Raw genomic sequence first — 20,251 nt, forward strand, 5'->3', positions numbered from 1 at the left:
TGACATCATTCTACACAGCTACCATCAGTCAAAGGCTGCGAAGATCTTTATCTGAAAATACCAGTTTAAATTACCAAATTAACAATAAATCAACATGATGCATCAAATTATTCTATGAACTTAGAAGATTTGAACAACATATAATTTATATTCATTCAAAAATGTATTTTTTTCCTAAATAACATTTTCCCAGAAAGGAAGTAAAAGAGTTCAGTGACATGATCTTTATTAAACAAGATGATATTAGTGGGAGGTGGGAAGGATGGAAAAAGGATGTTAAAACAAATTGTTACTGCCTTATAGTTGGTCTTGAAAATAATATGTAAATAGGGCTCTAAGTCTTATTTCTTGTAGTGTTAACAGAATAGTAAGTGAATAACAGAGACAGTGCAATGATTTGGAAAGAATATAGGGCTTAGAATATGACTGAGTTCTAGCTTAGTCTCAACCACTAACTGATGGGCCAGCAAAATGAAGGTTTTTCATAGATATGCAGCAAGGATATATGTACTGTTGGGTTATTATTTCTATACATAAACACCTCACTTAGTCTTAAATTGCTTCTTAATCAAAGTTATTAACTAAAATACAGTCACAAATCAGGAAACCTGCAAAAACACTTCAGCATCTAAAACATTTCACCAATCTTATGTACTTTGTTCATGGGGAACACCTTCATTCTGTGACCCAGAAATGAATTACTGTTTTTAAAATAATTCTAATAGTCTCAGTTTTCCTATCCACAGAAGACTGGAAATAAGATATAGAAGCTAGAGAAACAGTAAAAGATAATTTTGATCAAATGAAGCAGACATAAGTCAAAAGACAAAAAATGAATTATGACCAACCCATTGGAAAAGAACAGACAAAAATATAGATAGCATATATAAGAAAACAAAAATTTCTATCTATATCTATGTGATTTAAGAAAAATATTTCAACACATTTTCAATAGGTCTTGATTATGTTGTCATATTTCAAAATGATTCACTAAATACCTAATGTCTTTACTGAAGGTCTACTATGTAGTATTTAGTTGCTTAATAAATGTTACTTTTAATTATTAAATAATATTTGTGAATAGTATGTAAATATTTTAAGGTTAATATTATAAAGTTCATATTGAAGATGCAGAAACTGGGAACTGTGCAGTTATTTGCTCAAGTGGCAAGAGTCAAGTAGCAGAGATGAAACTAGTGGTCTCAAAAACAGCACTTTTTCTCCTGTATCTGGATTGAAAACAATTTTTTAAAAGATAGAATTATATCCAATTTTCTCTATTTAATAAATCATGAAACTATGTCACATATTTTAGAACCATTCCTACCAAAATCATTACAATCACTTATAAGAGTCTTCTAGTCAGTCTGGTGAATGGAACATAAACAGGAATTCCCTCAGGCAAAGTATAATTAAACTGAAAGCCATTGCTAAATTTAAAAGACAAAGAGAAGACTTCACCACCAATGAACAAAATGGAATTAAAACCAAGACAATGAGTGGAGCTGAAATTGTAATCTTTCGGGGTGTGGATGTTTAATATGCACCCTAAGAAGAAGAGTTTTACTATGCAGTGGGAACTCAGATCAGAAGACTCAGATAATGTGCTTTCTTCCAAAAACAGAAAGGAAATGGAAAGTGGCAGTTTTGATCATAAATGGGGACTGACTGGAAGAGTGTCCTTGAATTACAGGTAGATGAAGCCAGTCACCATGGAAGAACACATATTTGCAGAATTTAAATAAAATGAACAATTTTTAGAAAAATATAAATTATCAATTTCTGTAATCTCAAGAAGCAATAGAAAATATGACAGTCTATATAACAATTGTTGTTGTTGTTTAGTCACTAAGTCATGTCCATCTCTTTTGTGATCCCATGGTCTGTAGCCCACCAGGCTCCTCTGTCCATGGGATTTCCCAGGCAAGAATATCGGAATGGGTTGCCATTTCCTTCTCCAGGAGATCTTGTCGAGCCAGGTATCAAACCTGCTTGACAGGCAGATGCTTTACCACTAATTAGACATATTAAATTCATAGTCAGAAGTCTGTACCTTTATTTCATTTCCAACACAGGTAGTGGGTCAAAATTTTTTTCAGGTGATTTCAATGAACTTTGAATATACAGAAATTGTCTCTGTGATATGAACTCTTCCAGGTTGTTGAAAAAGAGGAAGTACAGTCTAATGCTTTTTGAGACTCTAGTATGGCCTAACAACTAATGCCATCTGGGAAGGCCTTTACTAAGAGTAGTGACAAATTACACAATTATAGAAAACCATAATTTATAAACACAGATTAAATATCCCAAGTAAAGCATCAAATTTAATCTGTTTATTGATAACAAGAGAACAACAATATGAAAATATATGATTTTTCTGAGGAACTCAAGGAGAGTTCAATTTAAAAAGTTTGTCCTAATTAGTCACATTAAAGATTCAAGGAAAAAATTATATGATCATCAAAGTAAATGGGAAAATATTTAATAATTTTCTGTATACTCTTAACAAAGAAGCAAGAGAAGGAAACTTGATGTACCATATAAAACAAAAGCAAAACAAACCCAGCAAATATCACCCTTAATATTAAAATTTAGAGCATGTACAATAAAATCCAGAATAAGATGAACATGCCAAATTCCTGCTGTTAGATCTATAATTTATTATCATGTTAGCAGATACAAGAAGCCCACACAAAGATATAAGGTCAAAGGAAAAGGTAGGAGACATTATCACAATTTGCATATGATAATCCATCTGCCAGTGCTGGCCTGTTTTTTAGAAAAATGGGACTTGATAAAGCTAGCAACAGATGTATAAAGATATTTTTTTTTCTTCTCCAATGACCTAAAGAATGACCAATGTTTTTAATAAGCACAATCGCTACAGATGGTGACTATAGCCATGAAATCAGAAGATGATTGGTTCTTGGCAAGAAAGCTATGACAAACTTAGACAGTATGTTGAAAAGCAGAGATGTTACTCTGCCAACAAAGGTCTCTACAGTCAAGGCTATGGTCTGTCTCCCCAGTGGTCAGGGATGATTGTGAGAGCTGGACTGTCAAGAAGGCAGAGTGCCAAGGAATTGATGCCTTATAACTATGGTGCTGGAGAAGACTCCTAAGAGGCCCTTGGACAGCAAGGAGATCAAACCAGTCAATCTTAAGGGAGAGCAACCCTGAATACTCACTGGCAGGACTGATGCTAAAGCTGAAGCGCCAGTATTTTGGTCACCTGATGTGAACCTCTGACTCACTAGAAAAGTCCCTGATGCTGGGAAAGATTGAGGGCAGAAGGAGAAGAGGACAATAGAGGATGAGATGGCTGTATGGCATCACCAATGTGGTGGACATGAACTTAGGCAAACTTTGAGAGATGGTGAGGGACAGGGAGGCCTGGCATGCTGCAGTCCATGGGTTTGCAAAGAGTTGGACATGACTGGGCGACTGAGCAACAACAATCAAATCTTGCTGAACTCTTCCCAAGATCCCTACATACTGAAAACAAATGATTAATATAGAGCTTCTTCTAGTTGGAGGTCCCTTTTTAAAATCGCTTTTGACTCTTGTTTCTTACCTATTTAAAAACTTGCTCTTTGATTGCAAAATAAAGCAAAATGAAAGTGAAATGGGACTACATCATGGGTGGAATTTGTAGTCAAATTTGCATCATGAGCCTTCAGTCTCACCCTGGACAGAGGATATAAAGGATCATTGTCATTTTCCCTTTTGCTGAATTGGAGCTTGGGCAAACCTGCTGAGAGAGGGGTTGAGGAAATAATCTTCATTTTTCTTCCAGCCAGAGTGAACGGTTCCATCTCTGGAATGTGGGAGCAAAGCCCTCAGCCAAATGGAGATACCTAAGTTTGGCCTGAGACATGATGATGAAAGTAATGATTGAATGTGTTGAACTCTTCAGCTCGTCTCTGTTTTTGGTGTTTTGCAATGTTCGTACATTTTCAATTAAGTAATCAAAGTACCGTCTGATGCAGAGAGGCCTTTTTAAGATTGGCAGACTAAAATCCAGTTAGTTGGAAACACTTGCAGAGTTGTATTTATTATTGGATAAGGCTGTCATATTTATTGCAATGGTGAATGGTATTGTTTCCTTAATTTTTCTTTCTGTTTTCTCATTGTTAGTGTATAGGAATGCAAGGGATTTCTGTGTGTTAATTTTATATCCTGCAACTTTACTATATTCATTGATTAGCTCTAGTAATTTTCTGGTAGAGTCTTTAGGGTTTTCTATGTAGAGGATCATGTCATCTGCAAACAGTGAGAGTTTCACTTCTTCTTTTCCTATCTGGATTCCTTTTATTTCTTTTTCTGCTCTGATTGCTGTGGCCAAAACTTACAAAACTATGTTGAATAATAGTGGTGAGAGTGGGCACCCTTGTCTTGTTCCTGATTTCAGGGGAAATGCTTTCAATTTTTCACCATTGAGGATAATGTTTGCTGTGGGTTTGTCATATATAGCTTTTATTATGTTGAGGTATGTTCCTTCTATTCCTGCTTTCTGGAGAGTTTTTATCATAAATGGATGTTGAAGGGCTGTCACATTTAAACTACTGACTCTACAGAGACAAGACTTGGCAGTCATGAAGGTTTATGCTCTTTTCTTTTAATATTCCCAGAGAGCACTGAAGAATATTGGTATATTGTAACAACTCATTAAAGATCAGTCTAACTGACTCTTACTTCTGTAGCATGTAAGTATGCTCTAACTAAAGATCCTCTTTTATTCTTCGGAACTAGAGATATTTCCTTTCCTTCTTCCAAAGTTTCAAGGATATAGAGTTAAAAACACTGTCCCATAGTCAGAAATTAGAAAGTTGACTGAAAAGGATTCAGAAGTTGACATAATTTAATAAAATCCAGTCTGGGAGTTAGTTTCCAGAAAATTACCTTTAGTATGTTAGATATGTGAAAGAGATGGAAGCAGTTCCTACATTAAACATTCTTGGAGACACTATTGGGCAGGAATCATCTTAATGATGAAGGTGGAGATAACAAAGGAAACAAGTTTCCTGACTCACAAGATCTGATTTCCTCTATTAGCTGAACTCATGCATCATTGCAAATTTGTAATTTCTTCATCTCGCTTCTCTGACTCCTGGAGCAATAGTTACCAGTCTTAGCAAAGAGTCCTAATGAGCCACAAAAAGATGGTTAACAAACTTTTCTCCTACAGACTAAGGAACTAGTCAGTGGTAGATGAGTTAAGAATGGTATTCTAGTTCACCTCTTAAATATTTAGGAACCCCCCCACCTTAAAATATGTTCATTGTCAAGACAAAAGCGAAATTGTTGTATAATTCTTGGTGACCAATCTAATACTAAAGGTAACTGTTGCTCTCTGTACTTAAAATGACCTCCATTTGTAACTACCTGGATTGCCTCCAGCATCATCTATAATTTAATTCTGTTTTTCCCAGCTCACCTAGAAGAACTCAAAATGAAATGGTGACTTTGGTTTGTGAGGTCAGAATCAATAGCCATTAGGAGAATGAGGAGATTTTTAAATCTAGGGGAAAAGCAAGTACTTAAAATATCCCTTGCATCAGCCTCAAAATTCTCGGTACTAAGACAATGCAGACATGACAGACTTCATCATGATACAACAGCTTTTGGCTTCCCAGGTGGCACTAGTGGTTAAAAAAACTTGCTTGTCTACTCAGGAGACTTATAAGAGACGCGGGTTCAGTCCCTGGGTCAGGAAGATCCCCTGGAGGAGGAAATGGCAACCCACACTGGTATTCTTACCTGGAGAATCCCATGGACAGAGGAGCCTGGTGGGCTACAGTCCATGGGGTTGCAAAGAGTCGGACATGACTGAAGCGACTTAGCACGCACACATAAAGCTTTAAGGCCTGGAGAGATAGGAGTTAATACAAGAACTGATTGTCAGTCACAATAAGAGCTAACGTTCAGCTTTCAGAGTGTCTCAGACTTGTGTGGTGCAGTAGGAGAAGCCGAGAGACCCTGAAGAACGACTGAAATAGATGAAATCTGTAGATAAGAAGAAAATTCTGTGTAAGCTAAGTGTACGAGTTTCTCTAATCATGTCATTGGCATCATGTAAATGCCAGACACCATTTATATACAGCTTAGATATAGCAGATGTTGGCATTTAAGTATAGGTTGCTCTGAGAGAAAATTGCCCTTGAATGGAAGAGGAAGTGTACTGGCAGAGAAAAATGTTTTCTCAGTTAACAGTTATAACCCCAATAATAGAATTGTTGTCAACAAGAGGTTGTGGGGTGGGACAGGAGGAAAGATGTAATGATACCTCAATTCCAATCGAAAAAGGAAAATCAGCTTCAGTTTAAATTGCGGATGTGTGGGTTGTACACATAGAACCTTCTCCTCCCTCTCTCCTCAAACCTCAAGGCTTCATGTTAAATGGAACAAATCACATCCTTCGTGGTTCTGCTCTATTTGGTACAGCTGCTTGCTGCAGGTGGTGCCCTAAAAATATATTGTTTGTTTATTTTGCAATAGAGCAGTCTGCAGAGTGGTACCTAAAAGTGCAGCAGCTCCCTTCTCTTTCTGCCAGTGAACCAAATGATGAAAGACTAAGACCCCTGTCAACCGAGCATGAAAGGACCCACATAAGAGGCACAGGTAGTGCTTGAGGCTCTGCTCCTGATAAGTTCCATTTTCTTTGGATTCATGAAGCAAAGCTGACAAGCAGACTGTCTGTCATCAGAGTCTCTGACCGGGTTTCAGTGAAGTAAAGCCAAGCAAGAAACCACCTTTGTTGGGAGAATCATTGTATTTCTCTGGAAATTAATGTCTGTAAGCATGTGGGGTCTGAAGGGAAGAAAAAAAAACAACCTGTAATGGATCACAAAAGGAAAGTCAAAGCAAAGATTAATCTTAGGTCAGTGTTCACATAGATGCCTTTCAACTGGGCCTTCAATGCTTTTTTATTCATTACTTTAAATGATCAAATAATTGTCACAGCCAGACTGACAGGGCACTCAGTTTACTGTTTACTGTTGTTGAACACAACGCAATAACTTCTATTTGAAAATGTTTTACACATGAGAGTTAAAATAATGATACACAAAATCATACTTTCCTTAATATTATTCTAGACTTTCCCCGTTGAATGAAGCTGTAAAAAGACACCCACCAAAATTTCAAGGTTTGCATTAATTGGCATAGAGGGATCATTGGTGATAATGAGTCATGTCAATCCAACTTTGGCAAGACATTGTTTTCTGTAAAAATCTTACTTAACATTAGTGGGATTGTGATGAATAGATTTCACAGTCTAATGGATGACAAAGTAAAATGTTATACTAGAAGGGATTTACTAGAAAGAGCTGGCAAACTATTGACTTACAACAACAATCAAATATTTCTCTAAAATTCAGTGATATGGAAACGCCCTGGATTATTAACAGGGATGGAGCCATATTTGCAGTTAGCATTAACCCAAACAGTCACGTGGGAAAGAACTCCTTCGTTAAATGTGAGACAATATTATGAATAGTTAGGAGAATAGAAGTGAGAAACGTATTTTGCGTGAGACGTTGGTTTTGACTCGTAGGGTTACTGCTTGAGAGAAATTTAACAATGGGTGGGAGTTGGCACAGATGGAGCCATGAAGCCACAAGGACAGGCCTAGGCACGAAAATAATGAGGGCCGGAAATCGTATACCCAGTGTGGAGGACTGTGTGGGCCGAGAACAGTAGGGTTTAAAATCCTATTTGTAGGACTGGTAAAAGCAAAGGGTGTGGAGAGACTATCACAGATGGTTCTTTTTCTACTGTGTAAACAATATTTAGCTTAAGTGTGTTTGCCCATATCTTTATTCTTTTTCAGTCAAGTATAACACTAAACAATAAATTATCTCTTGTATTATAGATATCATTATAAATCATTTTTACATCCTTCTTTTGAGATGACTTGCTGTTATTTAACAACTATAATGCATTCTACTATTATTAATTCTGTCGCTGTGTGTAGAAGTTTCTGTGAAGAAGAAATTTTCATCGAAGACTTTTTTCTCAAAAATGTGTATCATAATAATTGATCATGACTGGAAAGACATCTTAAAGGCAATGATATTATATATGACCAAGGAAGATGGTAGCCTTTGTTGAAGTTCAACAGCTTGTCATGTTTTCAAAAATCCTCCATTTTACTATATTTTTATATACTTATTTCTTTCTGAAGTAATTTATGACTATAAAGTTAAATATAAGAAATGGGATTCTACAGGGTTTACTGTATAATACTCTATGGAGGTAATTTCAACTTTAATATTATTCAAGAAAACCCAATTATTGTTATTTGTCATAGGCTATAATCTTCTCTCCCATGTTAAATGTATTGGTATTTTTATTCCATGGTGTTTCCAAGCATTCTGATAGATCAAGTGATATAATGTGATAAATCAAGTGATATTATGCTTTGGGGGTAAGCAAGTGCTTCAAACATTAAATATAGAAGCAGATACTGCAATCTGATGATAATGGTTGATATGGGATAAAACTTGCCCCTGTGTAGGCTGGTGTGTTGGTACACTAAATAGTATCACACTGGCTTTAAGGATCATGGTTCTGTCAGGGGAGTAAGTAAAGTTAGTAGGATTCAGTTCACTTTTACACACCACTGTGAGTGAACCTGACAAAATAATAGTGTTCTCCACAAGCAGTGGAAGAAACTGAACTAAGGAGAAAATAAATATACCACCTTTATTGTTTTCAAGGCAATTTCTCAGACATTATCTCATCTAGTTCATAATTACAAAATAGTTTATTATACAGCTGGGTGTAAAATTTAAGGATTGTTACTCTCAGACTGTGAATATTTTACCTGATAGTTCTGAATTTGCATGTAGGGAATACTGGTGGATATTAAAGGCAAGAAAAAAAATTGTAGATTTAATTTGACTTTAGAGACTGTTCAAGTTCTTGTGCTCTGTTTGTTCACAGACTCACAAAACTGCTCACCAGTATACAAGGGCACCTTTCAGGAATAAAGCAAAATGAAGGGCGTGATAACTGATTGTTCAGGGTTTATTTTTACCAAAACCTGATTGACATCTGTGGATAAGACATGAAGGTGTTATGCTCTGAAGTGATTATGTTCAAATGAATTTGTTATTTTCTAGAGAAATTGAGAGCGGATTAGAAATTTAAACATGTGCCCATTTTAGAAGTATCAATTGGGCTTGATATTTCTTACTATCAGGGGTAAATCTAGTTGGGGTTCTAAACTTAGTTTGTAGAACATCATTTATATGTTTTGGAACATTCAGTGGTACCAAGAAATGTCCTTTCCCAATTCTATTTAGGTCTTCTCTGGGGACTCAGACAGTAAAGAATCTGCCTGAAATGTGGAAGAGACCTGGGTTTGATCCCTGGGTTGGGAAGATCCCTTGGAGGAGGGCATGGCAACCCACTCCAGTATTCTTGCCTGGAGAATCTCCATGGATGGAGGAGCCTGGCGGGCTGCAGTCCATGGGGTTGCAAAGAGTTGGACACAATTGAGCGACAAAGCACAATTCTATTTACCACCTTCATTCTCCTAATTAAGCAGCTTTGTCCATGGGAAAAAAATCCCCTGTTTACAATTGAAATTTGATTCTTCTTCCCATATATTTGTGATGATTTGTATAAGCTATTCTGGTGTTACAGAAAGACAAATCACATTTATTTCCTTTACTGACAAGTAGGTCTGTGTATCTGAATACCTGGGAGAACGGGAGTTGAAACAATGTGTTTAACATTTGGAGCCAAGCAGCAAAGCTGTTGAACCATTCTGGGAGCTGGGAAAGAAACTGAGTGCTTGTCATTCTGTCCATTTCCATCACACGCAACAAGCAGTTTTGTGCTAAAAACTTTTGAACAGTTTGGGACATTGGACTAGAATCAGAAGTTCTTTACCAGCTCACTGTTCAGTGTGGAGGTATGGTAAACAGTGTTTAAGTACATGAATTCAGTATTTGACCACAGGTTAGTTATGTGAGTAACTTCTCTGTAGCTCAAACAGTAAACAATCTGCCTGCAATACAGGAGACTAGGGTTTGATCCCAGGGTCAGGAAGATCCTATGGAGAAGGGAATGGCAATCCACTCCAGTATTCTTTTCTTTTTTTATTAATTAATTTATTTTAATTGGAGTCTAATTACTTTACAATATTATGGTGGTTTTTGCCATACATTGACATAAATCAGCCACCACTCCAGTATTCTTGCCTGTAGAAGTCCATGGACAGAGAAGCCTGGTGGGCTACAGTTTGTGGGGTCACAAAGAGTCAGACACGACTGAGCGGTTAACACACATATACACAACTAGTCATATGACTTATGGGTTTGACCCTGCAGTACAGGAAGGGAAGTGACTCTTAAGGCCCAGAAAGAAATTGGTAGAACAACCAGAACTGTGGTACCATCTTGGCATATAAAATCATCTGCCTGACCAAGCACCTTGCTTTTCTATGCAATTCATGATATTTGAGGAATCAGCAATAAAAGGAAAGGGATGGGACTAATATTTCTGGAGAAACTTTTGAAAAATATACCCACCTGTGCCCTACCTCAGACAAAAGGACAAAAAATTTCTAGAAGTATATTATGTTTATAGTAATCTTTTAAACAGCTAGGTAAGTAGTTCCTAGTCTCAGCTAGCATTAGCAACCTGGGCTTTAGGGGAATGTATGGGGGATCAAAGACCACCCTCTCAGCACTACATGAGAATTAAGCGCCTGCTTCTTGTGATGTGGCTCAGTCTGTAGGGACTGAGGAAGGAAGGGAGGAAAGAAGGAACAGAAAGAAAGAAGGAAGAAACCACTGCTTTAGATTAATGGCCTCCAAACATTTTGGCTCCTACATACCCTGAAATAAATTTTTAAAAATTCCACTTGAAACTATGTGGGCTTGAAACTATGTACATTTGAAATTCATATTTGATATTTTTCATCATTAGTTTAAATGGCTTCAAAAGCACTTTATTTTGGCATATTATACATATTAATATATTTTAAAGATATATTATTTACTCTTATAAATATATCCAGTGAAATTTGAATACTGCTATGATGTGAAGTTCACTTCCTTTCATTTAAGAACATGTACACACTTCTATAATGATCATTATGTAAAAAATAAAATTTCATTTGATGTCCATTTTTGATTAATACTAGAATGGGATGAAGTTTAGCATGAATTCTATTCTAGTTGTTTTTGTATTAGGTATTTATTTATTATAAATATATAACATAAATAATATAAATACATAAATATTTATTATATAATAATATAAACAAAATATATTATAAAATTATGAATAATATATAAATGATATAAATGTATAGATATATTATAGATAATGTATTATATATTATAAATATGTAATATATTGAGTATATATTTATTTAGGAAAATATTATTCTTTCAAAAATAGAGAAGTAGTGAAGGCTTTTTGTTATAATGACATCACTCAATTTCTGCAGCTTCCTTGAAATTGGGTGCCACATTTACATATTTACCTATCATAGGAATTATTTCAAGTAATCTACCAATTGGCAAGTCTATAAGGTTTTCCTTCAGTTTTAATGGAAGCAAAGAATTGGAAAGTTTTCGATTCGCAGCAACAATTTCTGGGAGGTATACAAAGAACAGCACCAAGATAAAATAAACAACAATTATACTTATAATTCTTTCTCATAAAGGCACCTAGATTAATCTGATGTATATAAAATTTGTGGGAAATATTTAATTTCAATATATTTGTTGATATAATATTTTTGTCCGTGAAAAATATGCACCTCATGTGTATTTGAATCAAACTATGGAGCTGCAGGTTTGGCTAATTAGTTTTTGCAAAATGACGATTTCGGTAATGTAAATGGCCAAATCATTTTTCATTGCATAACAGACATACCAGATCAGACTTACATTTTGTCTTAAAAACAATGTCTTAATTTTCAGCTCAAATATTTCATCTCAAGTAAATGACATCCATGTTGTCATTCTTGCTCTTCTGAATACAACAATAGCTGGGTATCATCTGCTCACACCATTTTCCCTACTCACCTCTTTGAGATGGTGCAGGTTCACAACTTAGATTTAATATTTGCCATTTTAATAGCCACGTCCAAGGCTAAGTGAAAATCAGAATCCAAATCTTTGAAAATCAAGCTTCCATGGATGTGTTTCCAGATTATAGGGAAAAAAACAGCATGAGCAGTAAGGCCCTTTACTCTCATGCATTCACCACACACTTCAGCAACATTCAAACAACCTGTGCCATTACCAGAACAACCCCAGGTCAATGTGGATGAAGTTTGCATTTAGATTTTTGCAAATTTCTTCACCAGTGATATTCCTAGGCAAATGCTAGCAAGCCAGATAGCAAATGTATATTAGTAACTAGAAACAATTGGAAACATCTGTTGCCACTGCTAAGTCCTTCAGTCCTGTCCGACCCCGTGCGACCCCGTAGATAGCAGCCCACCAAGCCCCCCATCCCTGGGATTCTCCAGGCAAGAACACGAGTGGGTTGCCATTGCCTTCTCCAAACTCTATCCATTTGAAAAGCACATATTTTACCTTCAAAATTTGTTTCACCACAATATGTTGAACAATGATTTCCATCATTTCAAGCACTCTACAAAGTTTTATAGAGAACAGATATAACTGAAGGATAGACTTGGCAGTGAACCTATTTTTTAGCTATGAACAGTGTACCGGAAGCTTTTCTAAAGTTTTCTGTGACCTCCTGCTAATTTGTAGACAGTTTCTAAACCAGTTTTAATAGCTGCGGGAAATAGTAAGCTTATTTATGTTTTTACCAATATCCTCTACTGGTCTCTTAAAAAATTAATAGTCAACTTGCTTAGAAGTGTGTGAGAAGTAAAAGAAATAAAGGAAAATGAAGCCTAGCAATTTTGGTTGGAGAAGTTCATGTTAAATTTAGAGATATTGGTCCTTTCGAGGTAGCTAGAGAAGAAAGGGATTAAGCATTTGTTTTGTTTGCCAATGAATTATCTGGATATGTTTCAAAATAAAAAAGCTACTTCAGTTATTATGATAAAAGTTTCCCTTAGTGGTTCATTTGTTTACATTTCTTTGTAAAACCACTCCCTTTTCATTGTGTTGGTTACAGGAAGTGAGGTATGTGTGTGTAATACAAATAGAAGGGGAAAAAGTATAAGCAGTGACAGATATCCTCTTCTTGGGCTCTAAAATCACTGTGAGTGGTGACTGTAGTCATGGAATTAGAAGACAATTACTTCTTGGCAGGAAAGCTATGACAAACCTAGACAGTGTGTTAAAAAGCAAAGACATCACTTTGCTGATGAAGGTCCATGTAGTCAAGCCTATGGTCTTTCCAGGAGTCATGTACAGATGTGAGAGCTGGACAAGAAAGAAGGCGGAGTGCCAGAGAATTGATGCTTTTGAACTGTGGAGCTGGAGAAGACTCTTGAGAGTCCCTTGGACTGCAAGGAGATCAAGCCAGTCAGTCCTAAAGGAAATCAACCCTGAATATTCTTTGGAAGGACTAATGATGAATGCTGAAGCTCCAATACTTGGACCACGTGATGCTAAAAACTGACTCATTGGAAAAGACCTTGATGCTGCCTAAGATTGAAGGCAGAAGGAGAAGAGGGCAACAGAGGATGAGATGGTTGGATGGCATCACCGATTCAATGGTGATGAACTTGGGCAAACTCCGGGAGATGGTGAGAGACAGGGAACTATTGCATGCTGCAGTCCATGGGGTTGTGAAGAGTCAGAAACAACTTGGTGACTGAACAACAACAAGTACAGACGAGGTATATATGCCTCCCTTTCCCTCACTCATGGAGGACATAGCTAATTAATCATGGCATTCTTTGCTACTGAAGAGAAGTCTGAATTTTGGGGTTTCATGAATCTGTTACCCATCAGCTGATGCTGGCATGCTGGTTTAAGTCTGTTTTCCTATCCTTGATACCGAGAAAAACTTAGATCAGCATGTCTGCCCTCCACATGTACTAGCTAAGAATTCTTGGGAAAGGCTTTGAGTCTGTCCTGCTGCCCTCCCAGGACTGTTACACAAATCAAAAGATTAAATTCCTGTAAATGCATTTTGTAAACCACACAGTTAAAGTCACATTTTCTGAAGAAATCAGGTTCATTGTGTTGTAATGTAAACAGCATCATCTCTTTAGTTCTTCTCCTCCCGGGCTCTTTCCATACGTATTTATTTTATCTATTTTGTAGGTGCAGGTTTAAAAAAAATATATTTTGGATTTTATTAAAACTTTGCACACCTGTATTCCCTTTGAATGTGATATCTGATCCTAACTAGAAGAAAATGCTGCTGGAGAAGGAGAAAGCTGGAAACCTCACACCTGGCTGATCATTATGATGCTGTGGCAGTCCTTTCTGCTCGGCTGGAGGCTGTGTGATTAATAGCCTCTCTTCCCAATTATGTGGATATTATACTCTTCTTCCTTTGGCTGGAGATGGGAGATATCTTATGAATGTGCAATGCAAATGCGGGCTTTGTGAATGCTAATTTCAAAATCAGCTAGGAGTTGATTGGCAGGAAACCGAACAATGGGTTGACAGGCGTGCCAGGGGTTAGGAATCTATGAAAGAGAGGCTGAGTGAAGGTGGAGAAAAAGAGCTGGAGAGATTTGGAGTTAATCAAGAGCCGTTGCTGGGACAGCAGCCGTTTATGAAAGCAGATCTAAGCCAGATATCCTGGAAGAGAGGGTAGCTTCAAAGACAGGTGAAAGAGAAGTGTGGGAGTTTAGCTGACTTCACAAAAAGCAAGATGGAACTAAGAAGCCAAGATGATGCCATAAACGCCACGAACATATTCTCTGTACCACGTTCCCAAAGTGTGCCTGTCTGCCCTGGGTGTGTACCCTGAGGAAGCACGCCCATTTCTGACCTTGACAGCCTCAAGGTCAGAGATGCTGTTATTTGTTTCTCTAGATGCCAGCAGGGATCATCACGCAGGAAGTGTTCACCGGATTGGGCCAAACTAAACACTGGATTGTCAGGAAGATGATTTGAGTAACAGGAGAAGGGGAGAAGCAGAGATTCAAGCCACTGTTTCATCCCTTCTTATTATTGTTCAGTCACTAAGTCGTGTCCGACTCTTAGCAGCCCCATGGACTGCATGCAACATGCCTTAAACGCGGCAAAAGGAGTGATCAGAATGACTGTAGGAACATTTAGTTGGAAGGCTTCTGCTAACTGGGCAGAGCAAATTGTTCAAGATCAGCCCTGTTTGGTTTGCATTCTAAAACACTAGTTAAGATGTGCTAGGTTTTCTACATAGCAGATGCTTTCAGCCCAAGGCTGGCTAGACAATAACAAACCCAAAGACAGAAAATGTGTGGAAACTTTTCCAAAAAAAACTGGCTTGGGCTGCTGACTTACTCTCTCGGGTGATCCAGTCAGCATAGCAAAAGAACTCCCCCAGAAGGAAGAGCAGGTGGAAAGGGGAGAGGTGAAGATGCCACATCCTGTGATGACCTGCTCAAACTATTGCTCCTCTCAGCTGGGGGCAGTGTCGACAGGGGAATCGAGAACCAGCAGCTTGATATATTGGACACATCTGCTCTTAGAGACACTCCATCCATCTTCTCTACACTTTAGCCACTTTGCCTTTACAGATGATTTTTACTTATGTAAAAATATTTTTTTCTTTGGGCAGTATGTCAGCCCCAACACATGCTTTCATGTCCAAATGTATTTCCTCAGCAAATTATCTGTGAACCAGAATTTCATGGTGGTTTAATAAATCTGTGAGTATAGTTTATTCATACAAACATTAATTCAAATAACTCTCTAAAATAGTCATATATTTAACTATCCATGCACACAGACTATATGTTTACATCATCCTTGACACATATATGGAAGTTTTCCAAAAATTATGGATACAGTTTAAAAGAAAAGATAAAAAGGGAGTTTCAAGGAAGGAACAAGAAAGGAACATTTTCTCTAAAATTTCTCTCTAACATGTAGGAAGACATTTTATCTGTCACCAAATACCAGAGATATTTTACTTTTCCCATATGAGAATGAATGCTTCACCTAAATGAATTTTACATAATGAAATGACTAGTTCCATTCCATCAAATCTCACTTTACTTAAATATAATAAAAATGAACACTTATAGAATTTAAAACTATCATAGAAGCTTTTTTTTTTTTTTTTTTAATTAAGAAGTGCTTCAAGTTGGACACATTCGAGGAAGATCACTCAGTGCTTTAGCCAAGAACGTAATTCAAATATTGTGGAAATAATTTATGCTGCTCCTCAAATATTTACAGTTCTTCCTCCTCTCTGACTGATTTGTGATTGGGCAGGAATGTGTATCTAGTTCTGGACAATGAACTACGAGCAGTGAGCTTCCTCTCTCAAGTAGGAGCATTTTTGTGCCAATGTAGACACCAGATCTCTTCCTGCCATCTGGCATGGCAACCATGATGACTGAGATGGTGGCTATGCTCCTAGCCTTGTTTCCTTAGCAACCAGTGATTGATAAAACTTCTTGCTCACCCATAAGAATAAACCTTTGTGGTTTTTAGTCACAGAGACTTGGGAAGTATTCATAGCACAGCATATATAGTATATAATTATATGTATATATGTATGTTTATATATATTCCTCATTAAAAAATATAATAACTATATATTAGTTATGTAATCTAATACACACACTCATGTACTTTCTTTTTAAATTCCCAAAGAGTTTTATATGAACCAACTGGTACCATTCTACCCAGAACTTTTTATGTCCTGTTATTTAAGAATTGTGAGTTACTGTCATTCTCAAAGTAATTAACTAAAGAAAGGTAAAAAGAAGAGTCTACTTGTATTATTTGTTGTTAAAAATTAAGATTGTGCCCTCAATTGAAGATCTACATAGAGTCTAAGAAAATACACATAGATCTGCATACATGATCTGTAATAAATGGAGACATGTATAATAAAACTTTATGAATCCCACAAAATTACACATTTAGCATTAGTGAAAGTTCTTCTCAAGAAAGGGAGGTGTTTACCTGTTTTTATCTGTTTATCATAGGTATATAATGTAAAATAATGTTTTATATAACAGTAATATACAAATGTGTCCTATAAATATACAAAATCAAAGGAATTATTTATAACTTCAACTTTCTTCCTGTAGAGGGAGCATTATTATTGGCAGAATACTATGAAAAATAGGGGTGTGATAATCTAGAAGTAGAATTCATAGAAAAGCTGAATTGTTTTGAAAAAGAGAGAGGGTAATAAAAGAAGATGGATGGTACCTGAGGGAAATCTAAGAAGAAGATTTTAAGGGAGAAGGGAATTCCCAGAAGTAGCAGCGTACCCAGAAAGAATCCCTCGGTCCACGACATAACCTGGTTTAACCTGACAAATCCCTGTTAAAAGTGGCGGTGATTAGGAAGAAGCACATAGCCACCTTCTACCCACAGGTTCCAACTGCGTGTGCTGAGTTTACACAGAAATAAAACAATTCCGGAAACACTAGAAGGAGTAGTTTTGGCTGTCAACACTTACTGCGAGGACAATCTGGAGGGAACTATGAGCCACTTCTATGTACTGGTACTCCAGAAAACACCCTGAGACCGTGATGTAGCGATGGTCTTCTGGGGCCCAGTCTGGGGCGGGAGTCACTGATGTCACCATACACCCTGGTCCATTCTCCATCCACCAAGATCGGTGCATTGAAATATTAAAAGTCAGGATAAGGTCTGTTTCCTGCAAGAAGGCAATTTACAAGGATGAGAATTACTTCACAAATGTTAGCTTATTTGGGCTGATTTGCTGTAGAATTTCCCGTTTTGAAATGTGTTTTTTCCCCCTCCCCTTGCTGTATTTTGTACGCACAAAGAGCGAGTGTGCTCAGTCATGTCCAATTCTTTGAGACCCCATGGATTGTAGCCTGCCAGGCTCCTCTGTCCATGGAATTTTCCAGGCAGGAACACTGGAGTGTGCTGTCATTTTATAGAGAGAAAAGTAGCATCTAAAGTCAAAGTTCCACCTGGAAAATATGTGTCTGTCAGTTTCATTTATGAAGGTTTGCCTGACTACAATAATATAAATGAGTGTATTATTAGTAAAACTGTCAGACTTACATTGTTATACTGAAAAATCTTAGCTTTTAGAACTTGTTAATATTACAAAAGGAGTGGTTTTAACTATTTTATCAACTGAAGTTCATTTTAAATGTGACGTTTTCCTCTCTCTTAGAATATTTATCTTTTGTACATTTTTTAAGGGGCTTACTTGGTGACTCAGACTGTAAAGAATCTGCCTGCAAATGCAGGAGATCCGGGTTCAGTCCCTGGGTTGGGAAGATCTCCTGGAGAAGGGAACAGCTCTCCACTCCAGTATTCTTGCCTGGAGAGTTCCATGGACAGAAGAGCTTGGCAGGCTACAGTCCATGTGGTCACAGAGAGTAGGACACGACTGAAGTGACTAACTCGCATTGCACATTTTAAATGTTAAAACTGTACATCAGTTTGGCAAAATTTAACATAATATTGTGGTTAGTGGTAAAATATGTAAGACCTTTACTTAATAAAATAATATATCTTGCCCCTCCATTATTATTTTTAGAAAATCAGGATCTTTTCAATCTTGCCCACTTCCACTATAATATTGGTCATAATATTTCTTAGAAAATATCATTAGCAAATTATTGAAGGGTGAAGATAATTAAGTCAATAACTCTTTGGATGAGGCTCAGCCTGTTAGGTGATGGGCAGCTACAAATGGAATGGAGGTAGTGTCTGCCCTACAGAGCTTGAAATCACATACACAAATGTGGAGCTATCAGTAGCACAGAACAAATGTTGTTTCCCACGAAGAGAATGGTTAGAAGAAATGTATCAAATACATCTTAGTATTTAACAAGTCACGAGGGAAGATGATTTCTAATGGAGAGGTTCAGTGGTGGAAAGGGAATTATTTGTCTCAGTGATGAAGTTGCAAGATAATCATAGATGCCAGCTACTCTCACTCCAAAATGAAGTGCTTGATAGGAAATATTAAGATATGTCCACTTAAACTGAACTTATGAAAGCATTGAACATAACTGATAAAGGAATTTGGGGAGGGGAAAGAGTATTCTTTTTTTTTCTTCCATTTATTTTTGTTAGTTGGAGGCTAATTACTTTACAATATTTGTAGTGGTTTTTGCCATACATTGACATGAATCAGCCATGGATTTACATGTGTTCCCCATCCCGATCCCCCCTCCCACCTCCCTCCCCATCCCATCCTGCTGGGTCTTCCCAGTGCACCAGGCCCGAGCACTTGTCTCATGCATCCAACCTGGGCTGGTGATCTGTTTCACCCTTGATAGTGTACTTGTTTCAGTGCTGTTCTCTCAGATCATCCCACCCTCGCCTTCTCCCACAGAGTCCAAAAGTCTGTTCTGTACATCTGTGTCTCTTTTTCTGTTTTGCATATGGGGTTATCGTTACCATCTTTTTAAATTCCATATATATGCGTTAGTATACTGTAATGTTCTTTATCTTTCTGGCTTACTTCACTCTGTATAATGGGCTCCAGTTTCATCCATCTCATTAGAACTGATTCAAATGAATTCTTTTTAATGGCTGAGTAATATTCCATGGTGTATATGAACCACAGCTTCCTTATCCATTCATCTGCTGATGGGCATCTAGGTTGCTTCCATGTCCTGGCTATTATAAACAGTGCTGCGATGAACATTGGGGTGCACGTGTCTCTTTCAGATCTGGTTTCCTCAGTGTGTATGCCCAGAAGTGGGATTGCTGGGTCATATGGCAGTTCTATTTCCAGTTTTTTAAGGAATCTCCACACTGTTCTCCATAGTGGCTGTACTAGTTAGCATTCCCACCAACAGTGTAAGAGGGTTCCCTTTTCTCCACACCCTCTCCAGCATTTATTGCTTGTAGACTTTTGGATAGCAGCCATTCTGACTGGCGTGTAATGGTACCTCATTGAGGTTTTGATTTGCATTTCTCTGATAATGAGTGATGTTGAGCATCTTTTCATGTGTTTGTTAGCCATCTGTATGATCTAAACAGACATTTCTCCAAAAAGTATTCTTTTAATGTGCTAAGTCACTTCAGTCGTGTCCGACTCTCTGTGACCCTATAGACTATCTGAGCTATGTTATGAGTCTCATCATCTCCGTAGAGTGGTGGTAGGGGTGGGGATAATTTCTCTTTTCTTCAAGCCTATTGAGAAAGGCTTCAAAGTGTCCTTGGAACCTGGGAGGTAC

The 20,251-nt window shown here is 37.2% G+C and overlaps 1 protein-coding gene across 4 annotated transcripts in view; it reads right to left on the reverse strand.

Annotated features, from left to right (window-relative positions):
• The window catches only part of NKAIN2 (sodium/potassium transporting ATPase interacting 2), a 1,112,863-nt gene that overhangs the window by 141,081 nt on the left and 951,531 nt on the right, over positions 1 to 20,251 (reverse strand). For all 4 annotated transcript variants that reach the window (XR_006263983.1, XM_043439576.1, XM_043439579.1 and 1 more), the window contains one exon: positions 17,536 to 17,736. Coding sequence is in view for 3 of the 4 variants with exons in the window: in XM_043439576.1 (XP_043295511.1) it covers positions 17,536 to 17,736 (201 nt within the window). In the remaining variant the exon portion in view is untranslated. The remainder of the gene's footprint in view (positions 1 to 17,535; positions 17,737 to 20,251) is intronic.

This window comes from Cervus canadensis, chromosome 20 (assembly GCF_019320065.1).
Source record: "Cervus canadensis isolate Bull #8, Minnesota chromosome 20, ASM1932006v1, whole genome shotgun sequence".
NCBI lineage: Eukaryota > Metazoa > Chordata > Mammalia > Artiodactyla > Cervidae > Cervus > Cervus canadensis.